Raw genomic sequence first — 19568 nt, 5'->3', positions numbered from 1 at the left:
TTCACCACAAGATGTAAACCATCTGTGAGCCTCAAAAACAGGAAGTCCAGATTAGAGTTTGCCAAACAAAATCTTAAAAAGCCTTCACAGTTCTGGAACAATGTCCTATGGGCAGATGAGACCAAGATCAACTTGTACCGGAGTGATGGGAAGAGAAGAGTATGGAGAAGGAAAGGAACTACTCGTGATCCAAATCATACCACCTCATCAGTGAAGCATGGTGGTGGTAGTGTCATGGCGTGGGTATGTATGGCTGCCAATGGAACTGGTTCTCTTGTGTTTATTGATGATGTGACTGCTGACAAAAGTAGCAGGATGAATTCTGAAGTGTTTCAGGCAATATTATTATCTGCTCATATTCAGCCAAATGCTTCAGAACTCATTGGACGGTGGTTCATAGTACAGATGGACAATGACCCGAAGCATACTGCAAAAGCAAACAAAGAGTTTTTTAAGGGAAAGAAGTGGAATGTTATGCAATTGCCAAGTCAATCACCTGACCTGAATCCGATTGAGCATGCATTCACTTGCTGAAGACAAAACTGAAGGGAAAATTCCCCAAGAACAAGCAGGAACTGAAGACAGTTGCAGTAGAGGCCTGGCAGAGCATCACCAGGAATGAAACCCAGCGTCTGGTGATGTCTATGCGTTCCAGACTTCAGGCTGTAATTGACTGCAAAGCATTTGCAACCAAGTATTAAAAAGTGAAAGTTTGATTTATGATTGTTAATCTGTCCCATTACTTTTGGTCCCTTCAAAAGTTGGAGGCACCTATACAAACTGTTGTAATTCCTACACCGTTCACCTGATTTGGATGTAAATGCCCTCAAATTAAAGCTGAAAGTCTGCAGTTAAAGCACATCTTGTGTGTTTCATTTCAAATCCATGGTGGTGGTGTATAGAGCCAAAAAGATTAGAATTGTGTCAACGTCTCAATATTTATGGACCTGACTGTTGCTTGCTTTTTTATGTATGGATTTATAAATACAAGATAACCTGTACAGGGTGGGTACAGCCCAATACAGCAATACACGATCACAGTACCCAATGCCTATATAGCCATTTCTTCAATGTCATATAAACCAGCACTTTGCACATTACATGGCAGTTTTTTATAACCACAACATGAGACTGAAGCTGCATTTGGACATTATGCCGCGTACACACGATCATTTTTCGTCATTTAAAAAATGACGTTTTTCAGCCGCTAGAAAAAACAACGTTTTGGACATTATGCCGCGTACACACGATCATTTTTCGGCATTTAAAAAACAACGTTTTTCAGCCGCTAGAAAAAACGTTTTTTTCCAACTTCATCATTAAAACGACTACGATCAGGAAACTGCAGAGCCATCATGGCTGATAACCGCGTGTGCCTTCCCATAATCCTGCTAGGCCCATGTCAGACTAGTGATCCTGTCAGTAGAGGCAACTTATCAGCAACAGGATTGTGAAGTAGAATGATAATCTACTTTTATGCTTCCAAGGTGTCTCTTCCTCACTGTCCAGAATGCTGCAGAATCTTACTCACTAGTGACGGAGCAGTAGAAGAACGACGCCTCAATGGTGAGGCCAGTGAGAGAGCAAAACCATAGAAAAAGATATGGGAGTGCCTGAAAAACTTGTACAACTTGTTTTTTTTACGCTCAATGTCGCACCTAAAAACTGCCGCCTACTCCCAGTAACTAAACCAAAAAATTCACAAACACTTGAAGAAAATGCACATAATCGCACACAAAAAAAGTTGTAAAAAAAGATTCTCCAAAATCTGTGAATCCAGGCTTAGACCTCATTCACACTAACCTCCTGTTAGTGATTTATTTAAATGCTGGAGAAATTATCTGGGAAGTATAAACAAATGTTATATTTACCAGGTTAAAGCGGGGGTTCACCCCAAAAAATATTTTTAACATTACATTCAGCCGAGTTGTCAGAATGACAATCGGCTGTTTTTTTTCATTTTATCCCTGTACATACCGTATTTTCACCGCCGCTTCCGGGTATGTCTTCTGCGGGACTGGGCGTTCCTAACTGATTGACAGGCTTCCGACCGTTGCATACAGCGCGTAACAAGTTGCTGAAAGAAGCCGGACTGCGAGTCGGCTCTATACGGCGCCTGCGCACCGACATTCGGCAACTCGTGACGCGCAGTATGCGACGGTCGGAAGCCTGTCAATCAATTAGGAACGCCCAGTCCCGCAGAAGACATACCCGGAAGCGGCGGTGAAAATACGGTATGTACGGGGATAAAAAAAAAAAAACAGCTGATTGTCATTCTGACAACTCGGCTGAATGTAATGTTCAAAACATTTTTTTTGGGTGAACCCCCGCTTTAAATTGTCCTGTGTTTAAATGTACTTACATTTACATCCATTTAGAAGCGTTCAGATGCATTCAACATAATTACCGGTAATCTGCCCCTAGACCAGGGATTTCCCATCGAGGCATTCCCTACCTCACAGCCGCCTGTATACAGGCAGCATGTATACATGTGCTGCCGGGTTGGGGAATACCTTGGCCACTTCAGATTGGTGGTGTGTAGTGACATGGTTTCCTATGGAACACGTTCCCATCTAAGTTTTTTCTCAGCAGCTGAGTTTTTGGAAAGGGTCAGGGACTTTTTTAACCGGTTCCCGATCGGCTCACACAGATATACTGCAGCAGAATGGGTCTCCTGGGCTAAATCCTGTATATATAGGATAGTCACAGCGGGGAACCCGATGCGCATGGCCGGTGGGTGCGGTCGCTGCCAGCCACGCGCGATCGTGTGCACGAGCGGGAGCAAGGGGGTTTGTGTGTGTAAACACAAAAATCCCCATGCTGTCTGAGGAGAGGACAGATCATGTCTTTCTACAAAGTAGAAAACATGATTTGTCATCTCATATAGTGAGTCCTCTTCCCCCCACAGTTAGAACTGTGCTATCTAAATGAAAATCGTATGTTGAGTTCACGTACGACAAAAAAATGATGGTCTGCACATCCAGCTTTTGTTGGACGGAAAACTGAAATCGGCTGTCGAGAGCACCGTACTAACGATCCAAAAATCGGCAGATCGTTCGTCGGACAAAATTTTACTTCTGACTTTCGTATCTTGTGTATGAGCCTTAGGGGCTCGTTCACACTGGACCTATTTTGTTTGTTTTTACAGCTGCTGTCTTTGGCTTCAGACGTTTTTTCTACAGTCAATAAACTCTTCAGCATGTTATCCTATGGGGTTGATTTACAAAAGGCAAATCCACTTTGCACTACAAGTGCAGTCCATAAGGGCGCACGGGCGCCACCCCTTCTCTCCAGCCACCCCCTCTATGACCAACAGATAGATTCATGCATTGCATGAATCTATCCATGGCTGTCGCCGCCACCCCCTATTCGGTCGGCCGGCCCATTTTCGGGTGCCTGAATTACAGCCGCGGTGGGTGTTTTTGAAGCACCTGATTAGAGCCATAGGCTCTAATAGGCTTCAAAAAATAATTGCGCTTGCAGTTCTCCCAGATGTGTTAGAAAAGTGAATAAATATTCGCTTTTCTAACACTGACCACCTATCTGCCAATCAGGTGCGCAGGTCTATTACCTGTCACCTGACTGACTGAAAAGACAGGCACTGTGATTGGATGTCTGTCAGGAGGAGAGGATGGGAGATGCATGGAGGACACCACTTGCTGGCCGGGGGTCACAGTGACGGCATTTGGTGGGCACACTGGCAGTATTCGATGGACACAGTGGCAGCATTCGATGGGCACAGTGGCAGCATTTGGTGGCAGCATTTCATGGCACAGTGGCAGTATTTGGTGGGCACAGTGGTAGCATTTGATGTCAAAGTGGCAGCATTTGATGGTCACAGTAGCAGCATTTGTTGGTAGCATTTTATGGGCAGAGTGGCAGCATTTAATGGCAGAGTGGCAACATTTAATGCACACAGTGGCTGCATTTGATGGGCACGCTGGCTGCGTTTGATGGGAACAGTGGCTGCGTTTGATGGGCACAGTGGCTGCGTTTGATGAGCACAGTGTCTGCAATTGATGGGCACAATGGCTGCATTTGATGGCACAGGGGCTGCGTTTGATGGCACAGTGACTGTGTTTGATGGCACAGTGAGGCTGCAATTGATGTTTTTTTCTGATCTTTTCAGTTTGTTTGCGCCCCCCCAAAAGCTCTTCTGATTTTATCATCCAATCATTCCTTGCATGTCCCCCTCAGATCTACAGTGACTTCACTTCCAAGTGCACTTGCAGTGCACTTGGAAATGCACAGTGGATTTGCCTTTAGTAAATAGCCCCCTATGTGTCCATGCACACATAGAGGTTGATTTACAGTACTAAAGGCAGTGCACCTGTAGTGCATAGTGGATTTGCCTTTAGTAAATAACTCACATAGGCTGTTATGAACTGTTTTTGACTGGGGCTTTTTTGTCTGTAATAAAACCTAGTGGGTTCTGAGAGGAGTTTTTCAGGTGTAAAAACGCTCTAACGTAAAAAAACGCCTAAAAACGCAGATAAACGCTCAAAAACGGCTCACCAGCGTTTAACGTTTTTGATCACATTGAAAGAAATAAAAAAACGCTATTGCAAAAACGCTGCAAAGCTATTGGCGTTTTTATAACTTTATTATAACATCCAGTGTGCATGAGGCCTAAAGCCCTGTACACACGATCGGTCCATCCGATGAGAAAGGTCTGATTGACCGTTTTCATCGGTTAACCGATGAAGCTGACTGATGGTCAGTCGTGCCTACACAACATCGGTTAAAAAAACAATCGTGTCAGAACGCGGTGACGTAAAACACAACAACGTGCTGAAAAAACAAAGTTCAATGCTCCCAAGCATGCGTCGACTTGATTCTGAGCATGCGTGGATTTTTAACCGATAGTTGTGCCTATTAACGATCGTTTTTTTATTATCGGTTAGGAATCCATTGGTTAAATTTAAAACAAGTTGGATTTTTTTTAACCGATGGATAAATAACCATTGGCGCCCACACATGATCGGTTTAGTCGGATGAAAACGGTCCATCAGACCGTTCTCATCGGTTTAACCAATCGTGTGTACGCGGCCTAAGGGGAAGGGGCAGGGCCTGACAGGAGGGAGAGGGGGCACTATGTGTGCCAAATTACTATTCTCTTTGGAGTGCCCAAAGGTGTCCCAGGTTTGTTACAATCTTATAGTATACACTAAAAAAAAAAATTACTGTGCGCCGCTAAATGCTCGGGTTTGGCTTGAAGAAAAGTTGGCAACCCTAGTCCCGGGTCCCCTTTGGTCTAATGAGAACCTCCAGAGATAGGGATAGCTGACATCCTTCTATGAAGAGTGGGTTACAAGGCATGGTGGGTATAATGCAAAGTAGATTTATGGGCGCCAGACACTTCTTGAATGCAAAGTAATTTATTGTGTCTTAAACATGTAGCGCCTGGTTACTTCAAAGTACCGGTGCTATTTAAATTTAGAGGGAGAACAGAGTGTTAATTAAACTCTGATCTGGTTAATGTGTTTAAATTTGGGTCTCTGTCTCAGCTTGGCTGAGCTATGGGCTTATTCTGTTTTTGCTGGGGTGTTCTTCCCACCCCGGGACAGTAGGTGGCAGCAGTGGAGTCAAGGTTTGGGTGCTCTTCCCCAGCAGCCAATCAGGAGGGTTGAGCCTTGCTGTGCATGCTGGAGGAGGGTATTTAGGGGGAAGACGCCATTGGTTCTGGGTCTTCTTCTTCAAGTGCGGCATCCACCTTTAGGGTGTCTGCACCACAGTGCCCCAGCGTTATGGCCTACCGGCCCGGGGTGTGCCACGCGGAGTTCCTGGTTCCGGGACCATGTTGGTCCGGAAAATTTGAGCTGCGGCAAGGAACCCAGTGGTCGACTGGGCTCCCATTCCTGTAGATCCCAAGCGTTATAGCACATCGGTGGGGAGTCCATCTGAGGAGAGACAATGAGAGGCTGGTGATCCAATAGGGTCTCGACAAACCACCAGGGATCGAGGTATCCGGACACTGAGAGGCTGGTCACCTGTCAGTTGGTACCTGAAAGCAACTTGAAGGAGATCCAGGCGTAATTCTACCAAGGAGGTTCATCTCCGTAACCACAATCAGGAGGGCCTGTGGCAGGGGTTTCTCTCTGAATCCATTCCAGAAGGGTCTGTGGCAGAGACTTCTCCCAAAAGGTTACAGTTCATTTCAGGAAGGTCTGTGGCAGAGACTTTTTTTTCCTTTAAAGGTTCGAGCGATACCCTGGCTGCCAGGTCAGTGAGAGAGGCCTGTCCAGGTATGCTATTCCCACTCAACCAGGATTGGCGCAAGAAGTGTTACACGTGGGAGCAGGACTGTTTCCCTATTGCTGCGCCTGAATTTGCTATTCTTCTTCTCCTTTCAACTCTACCTTCTTCACCACACGTTTTATTGTTTTTACCCAGCTGGGTAATAAAGAGCACAGCAAAAGACACCTGTCGTGGACATTCCTTTACTACTGCTATAAGCACCATTCACCCCTAGAAATTCGGAGAGCCACGAGGTAAATGTGCCACCCAAAACAAACCAGCAGCTCCTCCGGGAGTAGTGCTACAAACAGAACTGTGGGAGAGAGGGTTTAGGGCCAGGACACCCTTTAGTAGGTGCAATGTATAGGCCTTAGGCTCTGGCCTAGCAGCCCGGGGCAGCACAACACGCGTCCACCCAGACAGCCATCCAAGTGGCACAGAACCACGATCATCTGACCTCACCCAGATAAATAGGCTCTCCCAGCAGGCCAAGGGACCAAAGAAGATCCCTGCCCATTGGCTGAGATACCCCATCTATTCCTAATCTGTCCTTGTGTAGCGCTCACCCCCGAAGGAGCCGCTGGTTATTGAATGAGATGGCAAATTTACCTCATGGTTCTCTCTCTCTGAATGTCTAGGAATGAATGATGCACACAGCAGCAGTAAAGGAATGTCCACGAATAAATGTCTTTTTATGTGCTCTTTATTACCCAGGCGGGTAAAAACGGTTAACAGGTGATGAAAGGGATAGAGGTGAAAAAGGAGAACCGCAGATTCAGGCTTAGTAATTGGAACAGTCCTGTTCCTAGGTATAGCAGCTTTTCTTACACCACTCCTGCCTGAGTGGGTGTAACGTGCCCGGATAGGCCTCTCTCACTGACCTAGCAGCCGGAACACCGCTCGAATCTCTCCAGAACAAAGTCTCTGCCACAGACCCTTTTTAATGAACGTCAGAATGGAACCTCTGCCACAGGCCCTTTTAGATGAACGTCAGAATGGAACCTCTGCCACAGGCCCTTTTAGATGAACGTCAGAATGGAACCTCTGCCACAGGCCCTTTTAGATGAACGTCAGAATGGAACCTCTGCCACAGGCCCTTTGAGATGAAAGTCAGAACAGAACCTCTTTTGTTAACGTCACCACAGGTACAGACTGAAAGAGGAGTCAATCCTTCAGTGTCCGGTCACCTCGATCCCCGATGGTTCGTCAGAATCCTGTTGGACCGCCAGCCTCTCATTGGCGCTCCTCAGATGGACTCCCCACCGAACAGCTAAACTCGCTTGGGATCTTCGAAATAGGAACCCAGTCGACCACTGGGTCCCCGTCCTGCTCAAATGCTCCGGACCAACTTAGGCCCGAAGCCAGGAACATAGCATAACGCGCCCACTCCGGCCAGGTAGGCCATAACGCCGGAGCGCCGTGATGTGGCCACCCTAAAGGTGGATGCCACACAGAATGGCGTCTGCCTCATAAGTACTCTCTCCCAGCATGCCCAGCGAGGCTCAAACCTCCTGATTGGTCGCCGGGAGAGAACACCCCAACCTCAACTCCACCGCTGCCACCTACCGCACCGGGGTGGGAAAACACCCCAGCACGACAGAGTGAGCCCACAGCAAAGCCAAGCTGAAACAGAGACCCTAATCAATTGGTTGAAATTGGAATCAGAGTCACTTACACTGTGATTACCCCTAAATTTCTACAGCACCGGTTACCTTAGAAGTAACCAGGCGCTACACTTGCAATGCCCTTGTCTTATCTAATGTCATCTAGTGACAGACGAGAGAAGTGTAGCAATTCCAGAATAAGGCTGAAATTAATCGATCTCCTATCAATTGGCCAAGGTGAATACATGGAAGGCAAATTTACTAGCAAATTTACTAGCAACCCTGCCTAGACATCAGGGTGCTACATATATGTGCAGAAATATGCTACAAACACACATATGGGCTAATTTGCATGAGCTTCGCCCTCTGTGGTGGAGTGCTTTCCGGAAAGCGTCTGACAGGCGTGAGGTGGCCTTATGTCACCTCCTCACTGCCCTTTTTAAATCCTAAAAATTTGTACCACTTTTGCTGTTCCCAGCCGTGTATAGAAAGCCTGTGTCACTGCCAGTGTAAAAGGAAACTACACCAATTGTACTTTAGTTATTGTTACCTAATCAAACCTGACAGGGTTAAACACGTATACAAAGCGTAGGATGTAAACACACCTTTCTAACAGCCTGATTACAGTAGCTGGGATTTGGTGGAGTCATTCACTTATTATCCCCTCCTTCCCTCCATTACTGCCTGCAGCCGGTGTGTGAGTCATGTCCACAGCAGAGCAGGAATGTGGTGTGGATGGGGATGGTGAGATAGGATAGGCCTGAAGCCTCACTGTCACACTGCTATGTACGGCATGTCAGCTCTGCTGCCCAGGAGGAATGTTAAGTGTAGGGGGTGCCTTCAGGCCTGCCGCTTGTCATTACAGGAGCTCAGCAAAACACACATGAGGTTAGGAGGATCTCAATACTGATAAAAGGGAAAAAATATTCAATATGAAGTACTTGTGCGCTGCTATGGACCTCACAATCAACCAAAACGAATGTATAAGATATACACCAAAGAATAATATCACCCTAAAAATAGACAACATTATCGCATAGTATCGCATATTACTGCATTTTTTTTTTAATTAAGGATAGTCATTCATGCATATTTGTCTATTTTTGCTGCATAGCTTCTTGAATTAGCACACAATTTTTGTTTTTTAAATGATAGAGGTATATTATGCTGTATAACATGGACACTAAAGCCGGAGAAAGATGGATGGAACTTGGGCCAGTTCAGCAAGACCCAGGCGATTTTTTCGATCTGTCTATGGGCAGGCTGGTTGTACTGAAGTCGATCAGCCTTTCAGATTTTTTCCCCCCAATCATTATAGCCTCCCAGCAGTGACCGTTGTACATAGCTCCCAACTGTCCCTGATTTCAAGGAGAGACTGTCCCTGATTTGGAGCAATGTCCCTCTGTCCCCCATTCCTCCTCATTTGTCCCTCATTTTGGTCTGATCTTTATAGATGTATATAAAATGCACTTTTTATCTATCAAAAAGTGTTTTCCAGCGCTAAACTTTTCATCTGATTTCTAAATTGCTGCATTTGTAAATTACAAAAGCCAATATAAAGGAATAATAGTGGTAAAAAAAGCACTTGTAGGTTTAACCAATCTTGTTTTTTTTTACAATTCTCCTTTAAGGGGGCGTGGCAAGGGGGTGTATCCTATGCCTGCATACTTTTGCTGACAGGTGTCCCTCATTCCCATTCTCAAAAAGTTGGAGGGTATGCCATTGTACTCTACAGGTGTAGTGTGCTCCCCATCGACAGAACACAGTAGCACTGCGGGAGTGATTCCCCCATCAACGCTGAATGTATTGATGGGGGAATCGAGCAATCTTTTTTCCAAGCCGTTTTGTGTTGAGTTGCTCCTTCAGTAGGACAAATAGGAGTCAACAAAGTGTAGTAATCTATAGCAACCAATCAAAATCGTAATTTTTGGCTAAATACACAAAACCTGGTTGGCTGCTGTGGTTAGTGGCCCATCAGCCTGGGTTCACACACATGCGATGCGGTAACCAGCGTGATTCCAGTGCCAGTTCCCGCATCGCATCTTCCTTGCAGGCAGTTCACACTGCCCTCTGTGAACCGCTGCGGGTGGCAATATAAAGTTAATGACACCCCCAGATCGGTTCGCAGTGCAAACTGTGAATTCGGGGAAGGAATCGGATCTCATGGGTGTGAAGCCATGCAATCCAATTCCAGTGAGGAAGGGGGAGGTTCCTGCACCTCTTTTCTCTTTTGGGCAAATCCTTGCACAGACATCGCATGTAATCAGCACAGCAATGCGATGTCTGTGTTTGCATATGTGTGAACCCAGGCTTACTGCTAGGCCCCAAGGGCTTATTTACACCCACCTGCATGTGGGGCAGCAATAGCTGATGCTAAGGGGGTTATTTACGAAAGGCAAATCCACATTGCACTACAAGTGCAAAGTGCACTTGAAATTGCACTGAAAGTGCACTTGGAAGTTCAGTCGCTGTAAATCTGAGGGGTAGATCGGAAATGAGGGGAAGCTCTGCTGATTTTTTATCCAATCATGTGCAAGCTAAAATGCTGTTATTTTTTTTCCTTGCATGTCCCCCTAGGTTCTACAGAGACTGCACTTCCAAGTGCACTTGTAGTGAAAAGTGGATTTTCCTTTCGTAAATAACCCCCCCAAGATATTCTTGACTCTTTTTTTCAGAGTTTATGGCAGTGTCACTTCATTCAAGCCTATGCACTGCGGCGAGTTGCGATGCACATCTGTATTTTCCGCTGTGTAAAAAGGCAGCATGACAAATGCACCACAACCCACCTCAATGCCTCACTGTGGTGGGATTGGGGCACATAGAAAACAATTGTTATTTATGTGCCCTTGTATTGAGCCTATGTTGATCCATGCAGATAATAATGTGAATGAGCCCCAATTTTATAATAACATATCAAGCAGTCAGATAGCCCAGCATACCTTTACAAAGGGGAACGCAGGACCTGGCTTCAGAGGTTCTTCTTCATGTTCCTGTTGATAGAGGACATATTTCTCTACACCTTCATCCTCATACATCTTCCTCTCGTCCACCATGTTGAACAGGACACGGGATGACACTGCGATGGTTATTGCAGTCTGCGGCTTGGGCTGAAAGGGCAGATAAATGACAATCAGTGTTGGGTTTAAAGAATAACATTGTGCAAAGTGTAATGAGGCGGCAACCTGCAGGGCTGGACAAACCCGCACACCGGTCACAATGGCTGTACACTCGCTGGTAGTAGATGCATGTAAGGCTTTGTTTACATGAGTGTACCTCCATGTGAGGTTCCATGTATCCGTGTTCAGGAAGTCCCTTTCATATCTATGGGGACACAGCCACTGCTCCCAATCTGATATCTGTGTGGTTGTGTGTCCCCAAACACAGACAGTGGGAGTTCAGGGACACGCACCTGCACCCACGTGGAAGTCCAATTGGGATCAGCAGCTGTGTCTGTGCAGCCGCTGAGTTCCGATAGATATAAATGGGACTGCCTGACAACGGACGCATGGAACATAGATTCCTTATTTCACTTGCTCCTATGCCATGTTCATTGTGCACTACAGCAGAGCTTCATTGGTTCTTAGTCCTGCCCCCTCCTCAGCTGTGAATAGGAATACAGGAATACAGATTTAGGTGCTTAATCAAGGTATGGACTTTTTTTTGCATTTTTAAATTGGTCCAATGTAAAGCCTCATACACACTTCCGTCAGACAAAGTCGTGGAATTTTGTCCGAAAAGGCGTTGGCCGTGAACTTGTTCTGCATACAGACGGCAAAACGTTGTCAGCCAACAAATACGAAACTACGTCGTTTACAGCTCTTTAGCGACACCCTTTGGGCAACTTCTGCTAATGTTGTGCTCTGGCTAGCATTTCTTCTGAGCATGCGTGTTTGTACTTTGGATTTTTTTGTCCGATGGACTTGTGTACACACAATCGGATAATCCGACGGCACACATTTGTTGTCGGAAAAGCATGCTATAAAACATACAAACGGTCGGATTTTCTGACAAAACCCTGCCATCACACATTTCTTATCAGAAAAAGCTGATCGTGTGTATGAGGCTAAAGGTAACATATTCCATACCCAACCAATCTCTGTAGAAGTGGAGAATCACTGTAGTAGTTGCTGATACTACAGTAACCCTTGCTACCTTCTGGGCTCTGTGTGGAGTGGATGCCTTGCTGCATAGTAACCACTGGGGGGGCATCGACTCACTTGGCACAAGCGTCATTCAGAAAACGCCTTCCATTTTTCTCAATAAATGCAAAGCTTTCTCTGAGTGGATGAGGTGGAGCAGTGTCACAATATCCACCTCATCCAATCAGAGAACACCATGTATTTATTGAGAAAGATACAAGGCATTTTCTAAATGGCACCTGTGTTGAGCAAGTGACCCCCTGTGTTCTCTATGCAGCAAGGCAGCAGCTTGGTACAGGACCAGGAAGACAGCGAGCATAACTGTAGTTTTATTGGTGACTAATATGGTGATTTTCATCTTCTACAGGGATCAGCGAGGTATGGACTATGCATACTTCTATTGGTCCACCTTGGACCGATGCAAACACTATTTTTTTACCTGGAAATCAGCCTCAAAGGAGACGTAAAAGCTTGTTTGGCTGGACTTCTCCTGTGGCTCACAGGAGTGCAGTTCGTTTTGCACTCCTGTGACCCATTTTTAGCAGACAGCGGGCCAGCGAGCCGCTCCAGGTCGGGACGTGCCCATATGCCTGGACTGGCACCCGACTCAGAGCCTGAGCCGTTCACTCCCACCCCCTCCACAGCCCAGCGCTCCAGTGAGTGCAGAGGGGGCAGAACAGAGAGCCGCTGACTGGCAGTCACCAGCTCTCTGCTCAGGGAGCCCTGAGAACCGAGCGATTGGCGGTGTTTGATCGCTCGGTTTTCAGTCTTAGGGCTGGAAAGGGACTAATGCTGTATCCACCTAGGTAAGTATGATTCCTGTACTTCTCTTTTAAATCATTTTAATTAACATTTAACTGCATTCATTTAGGCTCATTTCCATCTGTCTGTGGGTAGGACACAGCCCATTCATTCCAATGTGCTGCCCTACCCTCAGAAACACCGGGAAAAATCGCACCACACAGAACCACATGGTGCTATGGCACCATGGGGTTTTGCAGGTGTTTTTTTTTTTATGCGTGGGGGTTCCATTAAGAAATAATGGCACCCCCGGCTGTCTGCTAAAAAGCAGCGCATTTCTCTTGCCTGTTGGGAGTGTGCATGATTGTTTGCAAACTTCCAATAGTGTGAACCTAGGCTAAGGTGACCAGATTTTAAAAATGAAATCCGGGGACATATTTTTTCTTTACTAGTAATGGCAACAATCAGCGACTCTCTGCCCGTCACTGCCCACCTCACAGCCTCTCAAGTATTACTCTCCGGGCCCCGGCTACTACTGGGTGGGGAGCGGAGGAAGATCACTCCACCAGGGAAGGCAAGGAGATAGGCAGGTGGCTGGCCAGGATTTGAGCCAAGGCAGAAGAACATGCGAGCGAAGCAAAATGGGCATGCGCCTGAAACTGAAGAAATATTCCCTCCACTCCGACCAGCACATGATCATCAGAGAGGGGCACAGATAATGGAAAAAATACAACCCCCCTATGCTAGTAAGCACGATTGAGCGGGGGGGTGTAATTCTAATTTTTTTTATTTTAATTCTGCACTGATTGTCTTTGAAATTGCCCCTGCCCCCTATTAAATCCAATCTGGGGACAAAACCAGGGACAGACTTGGTCCGGGGACAGAGTCCTCAATCAGGGGACTGTCCCCTGAAACTGGGGATGTCTGGTCACCCTAACCTAGGCTGACCTGCCGCAATGGAAAAACAAAATAATGGTCCTAATAAACACTTCACTGGGACACGCAGACAAACAGAGGAACGGTGCTATATTAAAGTATATCTGAGTGTTAAAATGCTTGCCTAGGTTCGCATTGTTTTCGATTTCGCATGCAATTTGACATGTCAAATCGCATGCCAAATCGGCGGCTATTGCTGGCAATGGCAGCGTCCGAATCGTGCAGCGCCAACTTTGCGGCGCCGCACCAATTCCCAAAAGTAGTTCTTGTACTACTTTTGGCGACTTCAGGGAGTGATTTGTATAGACCTCTATGCTGGAATCCGCACAGGTGTCTCTGAAATCGCTCACAAAGTCAGACATACGGGAATGAAATTGTGCGAGTTCAGCGCGATTTCTAACCCGCAGTCAATGTGAGCATAGGCTAAAGGTTTGTTTGTCCCTGTCTCCTATTAGGGGGATTACCCTTTAACTTCCTGTCCCATGGATACTACAGGAAGTGATAGGAGATCTTTTTAAAGGGAGGCGATTCCTCCCTTGTCCCCATTAGGTCTAGTATACATTTGCATTTTGGGGTGGTAAAAATAGGCATAAATCTTTGTTTACCGCCCCTCAATTGCCTCCTCTTAAGCTGTAAAGGGATATACACATGCTGCAGCAGGTCACTTTTCACAGACAATGCAAGTGAAATTGAGCCGATGTTCCTGTTCTGGTCATAGAAGAATTTCCCAGTGACAACAATCATCAAGGACACAGATAGGGAATGAAAACAGACATTCGGGTGGATTTCCCTGCCTGGGTGTCACCCGCAGAATTCAATGGCTGTATGCAGGTAAACACCCGTATTTGCACAATCGCAGGGACATACAACCCTGGACATATGGGGGTTGATTTACTAAAGGCAAATAGACTGTGCACTTTTGCAAGTGCAGTTTCTACAGATCTTAGTAAATGAGGTAAAGCTTCGCTTTGCAAAGAATACCCAATCACATGCAAGGAAAATTATTAAAACAACCTTTTGCTTGCTCGTGATTGGATGATGGAAGTCAGCAGAGCTCTCCCTCATTGACAAAGCTCCGGAGCAACTGCACTTGCAAAAGTGCGCAGTCTATTTGCCTTTAGTAAACCCCCCCCCATAGTTTTAGCTTTAAATACACATGAACTACGTTGCTGTATAAGTGAAGGAAAGAGGGTTGATGACATCACAGCGAGCATTGTGACTAGTTCTCATGAACGCATAGGCCTCATCCTCTTATTGGTCCTGACTGCAATGTCTACCTTTTTCTCTTTGGAGACAGGTTATCGTTAATGTGCGTTTAAGTTTCTGTACGTACCAGTTTGGGCTTTTTCTTAGAGGAGAGGCTGTCGTGGAACGCCTTGGCCGCGCTGCTGTCTGGCGGACCCGATGACTCCGTCTTGGGTGGCTGAGTCGTGCCTGGGGCAGGATTTTCCTTCGTTGCGCTCATGGCGTCTTCGCAGCACTCGGATCTCTCGTTCGCTGTTTCTGAAGCAAAGTTTCGCTGTTGTCGGCGAGCAGAGGGGGCTCAGTTTCTGTGATGACGTGCGCTGCGCTCGTTGTTCAGACCCTGCAAGAAGTAAAGCGAAAGTTTCAGGAGCTGCTATAGATACAATGAGATGCTGCAGAAGTGTGACACTTCCGCATCAGACGTATACAACAGGCAGGAGGGAGATGAACCAACACCCTCTGCTCATGACTCACCAAGGGGGTGGGGGTGATCTGTACAAGGAATCTGACGGAGGAATGGAGAAAGTAATGGCGACCTCTGAACAGCCAATGATCGAGACGTAGTAAAGAGGAGGAGGAGGAGGAGGAGAGGAGGAGGAGAGGAGGCTGCATTCTGCATCCACCCAGCCACTCTTTCCATAAAAACTACAAACTCCCGTCTTACTGCTACTACACAGCTCTACAGATCACATCCTGTGCAAGGGGCTCATGTCAGAGAGCTGCTGACAGCCTGACACACTGTAAACATCAACAGAAACCGATATAGTGCAACATTTTAAAATCATTTTACACTGACACTAAATCATTTCTTTTTATTTGCGGTTTTGTAGCTCATTTATGTGTTCGTTTTTTTTATGCATTTTTGTTTTTGACATTGATATCTGCTGTGACATCACTGTTGCTAGCATCATAAAAAAAAAAGCGATTTTTTTTTTTAATGCAAACCCATTGAAGTCTATAGCTGTAACATTTTTTTCAGTTGCGGCACTCTTAATGAATGGGGCTAAAATTGCGCCGCACAGGAATGCACAGTGCGTCCTTTTGTGGGCATGGTGTAAACTGGCCCTGAGACCCCTTTCACACCGGTGCGATTTGACATGTCAAATCGCATGTCAACTTGGCGGCAATTGCCAGCAATGGCACTGTCCTAATCGGTACAACGCCCCTTATGCAGCGCAGCACCGATTTCAAAAACTTGTTTCTGTACTACTTTTTGTGATTTCAGGTTGCGATTTTTAATGACATCTCTGCAGAAACCCGCACAGATGTCAGTGAAAACGCCGCTCGAATCGGGACTGACGTGTGGGAGTTCAGCTGAACGCGCACGGCTTCATACCTGTAGCTCAGTGTGAACTTGGACTTAGTCCTCTTGCACCTTCAGTCCACCTGCCCCTATCTATCCATTAGAATGCATGTGCCTCCATTGTGGGGACACTCATTGTTTAATGTTAGGACCGCAGATTACAGGGTGCCTTGGCGCGGCTCTGTGGCTCACGCATGCGTTTGCAAATACGTGCGGACAAAACCCCTGTTTTTACGCATACTGTTAGGCCCCTTTCACACTGGGGCGGGAGGCGCGGTGGCGGTATAGCGCCGCTAAAAATAGTAGCGCTATACTGTCGGAATTGCCGTGGGATTTGGCCGCTAGCGGTGCGGTATTAACCCCTGCTAGCGGCCGATAAAGGGTTAATACCGCCCGCAATGCGCCTCTGCAGAGGCGCATTGCGGGCGGTATTACCGCGCTTTCCCATTGTTTTAAATGGGAAGGAGCGGTATACACGCTGCTCCTCTCACCGCTCCAAAGATGCTGCTGGCAGGAGTTTTTCTCTCTCCTGCCTGAAAAACTCCTCAGTGTGAAAGGGGTCTTAGACAGGTTAATTGACTGTTCTGCAAGCTGGTCGGTAAGGAGGCTTGGTTTTTCCCTGGGCATTCCCCAGGTTTTGTTGTTAGTCCTCTTTAAGCGGTGGGAATGAAGGCCGTGCGAGTTCAGCTGAACTCCCGCACGTCAGTCCCGATTCGAGCGGCGATTTCACTGACATCTGTGCGGGTTTCTGCACAGATGTCAATGGAAATCGCAACATGAAATCACAAAAAGTAGTACAGAAACTACTTTTTGAAATCGGTGCGGCGCCGATTAGGACGTTGCTATCGCCACCATTTTGACATGTCAAATCGCACAAGTGTAAAACAGGGCTCATACTGGGGCCGCCCAAGCGTTAGTGGCAAAGCTGCTCGTTTTAGCGGCACTTTACCGCTGTTTAAGCAGCCCCAAAGAAGGGGGTTTAAAGCGCTCGTGTTGCGGCACTTTTCAGGCACTTTGAAAGCGCTGCCCGTTAATTTCAATGGGCAGGGCATTTTGGGAGCACTAAATACAGCGCTCCCAAACTGCCCTAAAGATGCCGCTAGCTGAAATGCCTGAAAACCGCCTCAGTGTGAAAGGGGTCTAATGCCGCGTACACTACTGTTTTTCATGACGAGAAAAATGCAATTTTTTTAAATTGGTCATTAAAAACGGTCATGTGTAGGCTCCGGAGAATTTTTATCGATGTAAAAAATGGCCCTTAAAAATGTAAACATGCTCTATTTTTTCTCAACGTTTTTCTCGTCGTAAAAAAAACGGTCGTGTGTACACTTTAACGATGGGGGAAAAAACGTGCATGCTCAGAAGCAAGTTATGAGAAGGAAAATTTGCATAATCAGCCCAAAGGGTGGCGTCATTCGAATAGAACTTCCCCTTTATAGTGCCGTCGTACATGTTGTACGTCACCGCGCTTTGCTCGAGCATTTTTTTTCACGATCATGTGTATGCAAGGCAGGCTTGAGAGGAATCACGTCGAGAAAAACGTCGGTTTTTTCCATGACATGAAAAATGGTCGTGTGTACGCGGCTGTAGACATTTTTGATTGTTCAAGTGAAAGAAGCAAGAAAATACATTCACAATCCCCTGTAGAATGTATACTGAGCTGTGCAGCTGCTTGTCTGCCAGGATGACTGTGCTCCTGGCTCCTGGCTGTTAAGGACCGATCCTAGTGACCACTTAACCCTTTACCCCCCATGCTCCAACCACCCTTTTCTGTACCACCCCACTAACCCCAATGATACAAGGGACCACGTTGTGGAGTAAAATTGGCCTTCCGGCCTTCTTTATTTAACCAATAAAGTATTAACATAAATAACCGTTTAAATAACTCTTAAATAACTATATACAATTTCCCACCCTTGGTGGTCTAACTGCCCACCCCTCTTAACTTGGACACTGGGACAATACCTATCACCTAGGCCTCAGCCGCAAGACACCGGCTCGGAGGCTGTGTAACCGTTCTCAGTGACCTAACACTTTAACCCCTTCCTGGTTAACCCATGCCAACCGAAAGGTACCCCATAACCCCCCATACCACGTATGGGTACAAACTTTTCCTACCCCAACTACCAGACTTTATAGTCTTACAGAGACCCAAAAAACGCCACCGCTCTCAAGGCTAAAGCCTTAGCCTTGTGAGCACCTCCAAACCCCCAGGGCCCTCTGGATTCCCTCCTGCAGCCCCAGTACCCACAAGGCGATGCCCATCTCATTGAGGTGGACCCCATCCCTGCGGAGATACCGCCATGTGTCAACTTCCAGCTCCCTATGGCGCACTACCAATCCCCCATTATGCACAGAGAACCTCCCAACCTCCTTGTTTACTTTCACCCGGGCCTTGTTCACCTTCTCCACCGACCAGGCCCACCTCCATGCCGTCCTACCCACCATTTTGGACCATACAATAATCATACCCGGAAACAGGGAGCGCAATCGCAGAAAATCACATTTTACGTCCCTTATTAACTGGTGCATTGACCTGGACCCCATGTCATTGCCGCCTGCGTGGAGCACAAGGACATCAGGTGCCCTGTCCAGGCGCGCAAACTTTAATACCTCCGGCATGACCCTGCTCCAGACCAACCCCGGGAACCCGATCCACCTGACTTGGGCTTCTCGCCAAGGGATGCCTAGTTGCCTACCGTTGGGCCGACCATCAACCTGTCTGGCCCCCCAATATACGAATGAATGGCCTAGGATCCAGACCAGGCAATTCTCACCACCTGAAAAACATTAAACAAACACACATAACTTCCTGAACGAAATCCCCCCCTTTCCCGTGTTAACACCCGTTAAACCAGACTGCCCCACACCAATGAACTCAGCTGCCCCTGAACTCACTCCTGAATCAACTGAGGGCGAATGTAAATCCTAAATCTCTCCGAGTCCCACCGCCCAATCCTCTTCACCACCTCCGCAGTCAAACCAGCCCGAGCGGCTTCAGTAGCAGCCCCAATCCGGAATGAATGCGCTGCATAATCTCTCGGGTCATACCCCGTCTCCCTCAAACATCTCCGGAAAACCGCCACAAACTGAAATTTGGACAGCGCCGACCCATCCTGATGCATTAAGAAGGACCCTACCAGTCCAGGACGCATGGAACGAAAAGCTTCTACCGCCCGTACAGGACAAATTTCCGCTCCAGGAACATTAAACAACTGGAGCCGCATGCCCTTACCCCTTTGGTCCGTCTTTGACCTGCGCACCCAAACTCCTAACACCCCGTCCGAAAACTCCACATCCTGGACCAACAAACCACCTTGCACCCCTCGTGAGGAACTGACCAGCTCACCCACCCTGAGCGCC

At 47.0% G+C, this 19568-nt stretch overlaps 1 protein-coding gene across 1 annotated transcript in view; it reads right to left on the bottom strand.

The window, feature by feature from the left end:
• The window catches only part of LOC120936309 (cytosolic 5'-nucleotidase 1A-like), a 64649-nt gene extending 49277 nt beyond the window's left edge, over window positions 1–15372 (bottom strand). The window contains exons 1-2 of the mRNA XM_040348553.1: window positions 14991–15372; window positions 10781–10948 (exon numbers count right to left, since the gene is read on the bottom strand). Of these exons, the coding sequence (XP_040204487.1) occupies window positions 10781–10948; window positions 14991–15122 (300 nt within the window). The 5' untranslated portion in view covers window positions 15123–15372. The remainder of the gene's footprint in view (window positions 1–10780; window positions 10949–14990) is intronic.
• Between the last annotated feature and the right edge of the window lie 4196 nt (window positions 15373–19568).

Source organism: Rana temporaria, chromosome 4, assembly GCF_905171775.1.
Source record: "Rana temporaria chromosome 4, aRanTem1.1, whole genome shotgun sequence".
NCBI lineage: Eukaryota > Metazoa > Chordata > Amphibia > Anura > Ranidae > Rana > Rana temporaria.
This window is presented reverse-complemented; position numbering and strand designations above follow the sequence as displayed.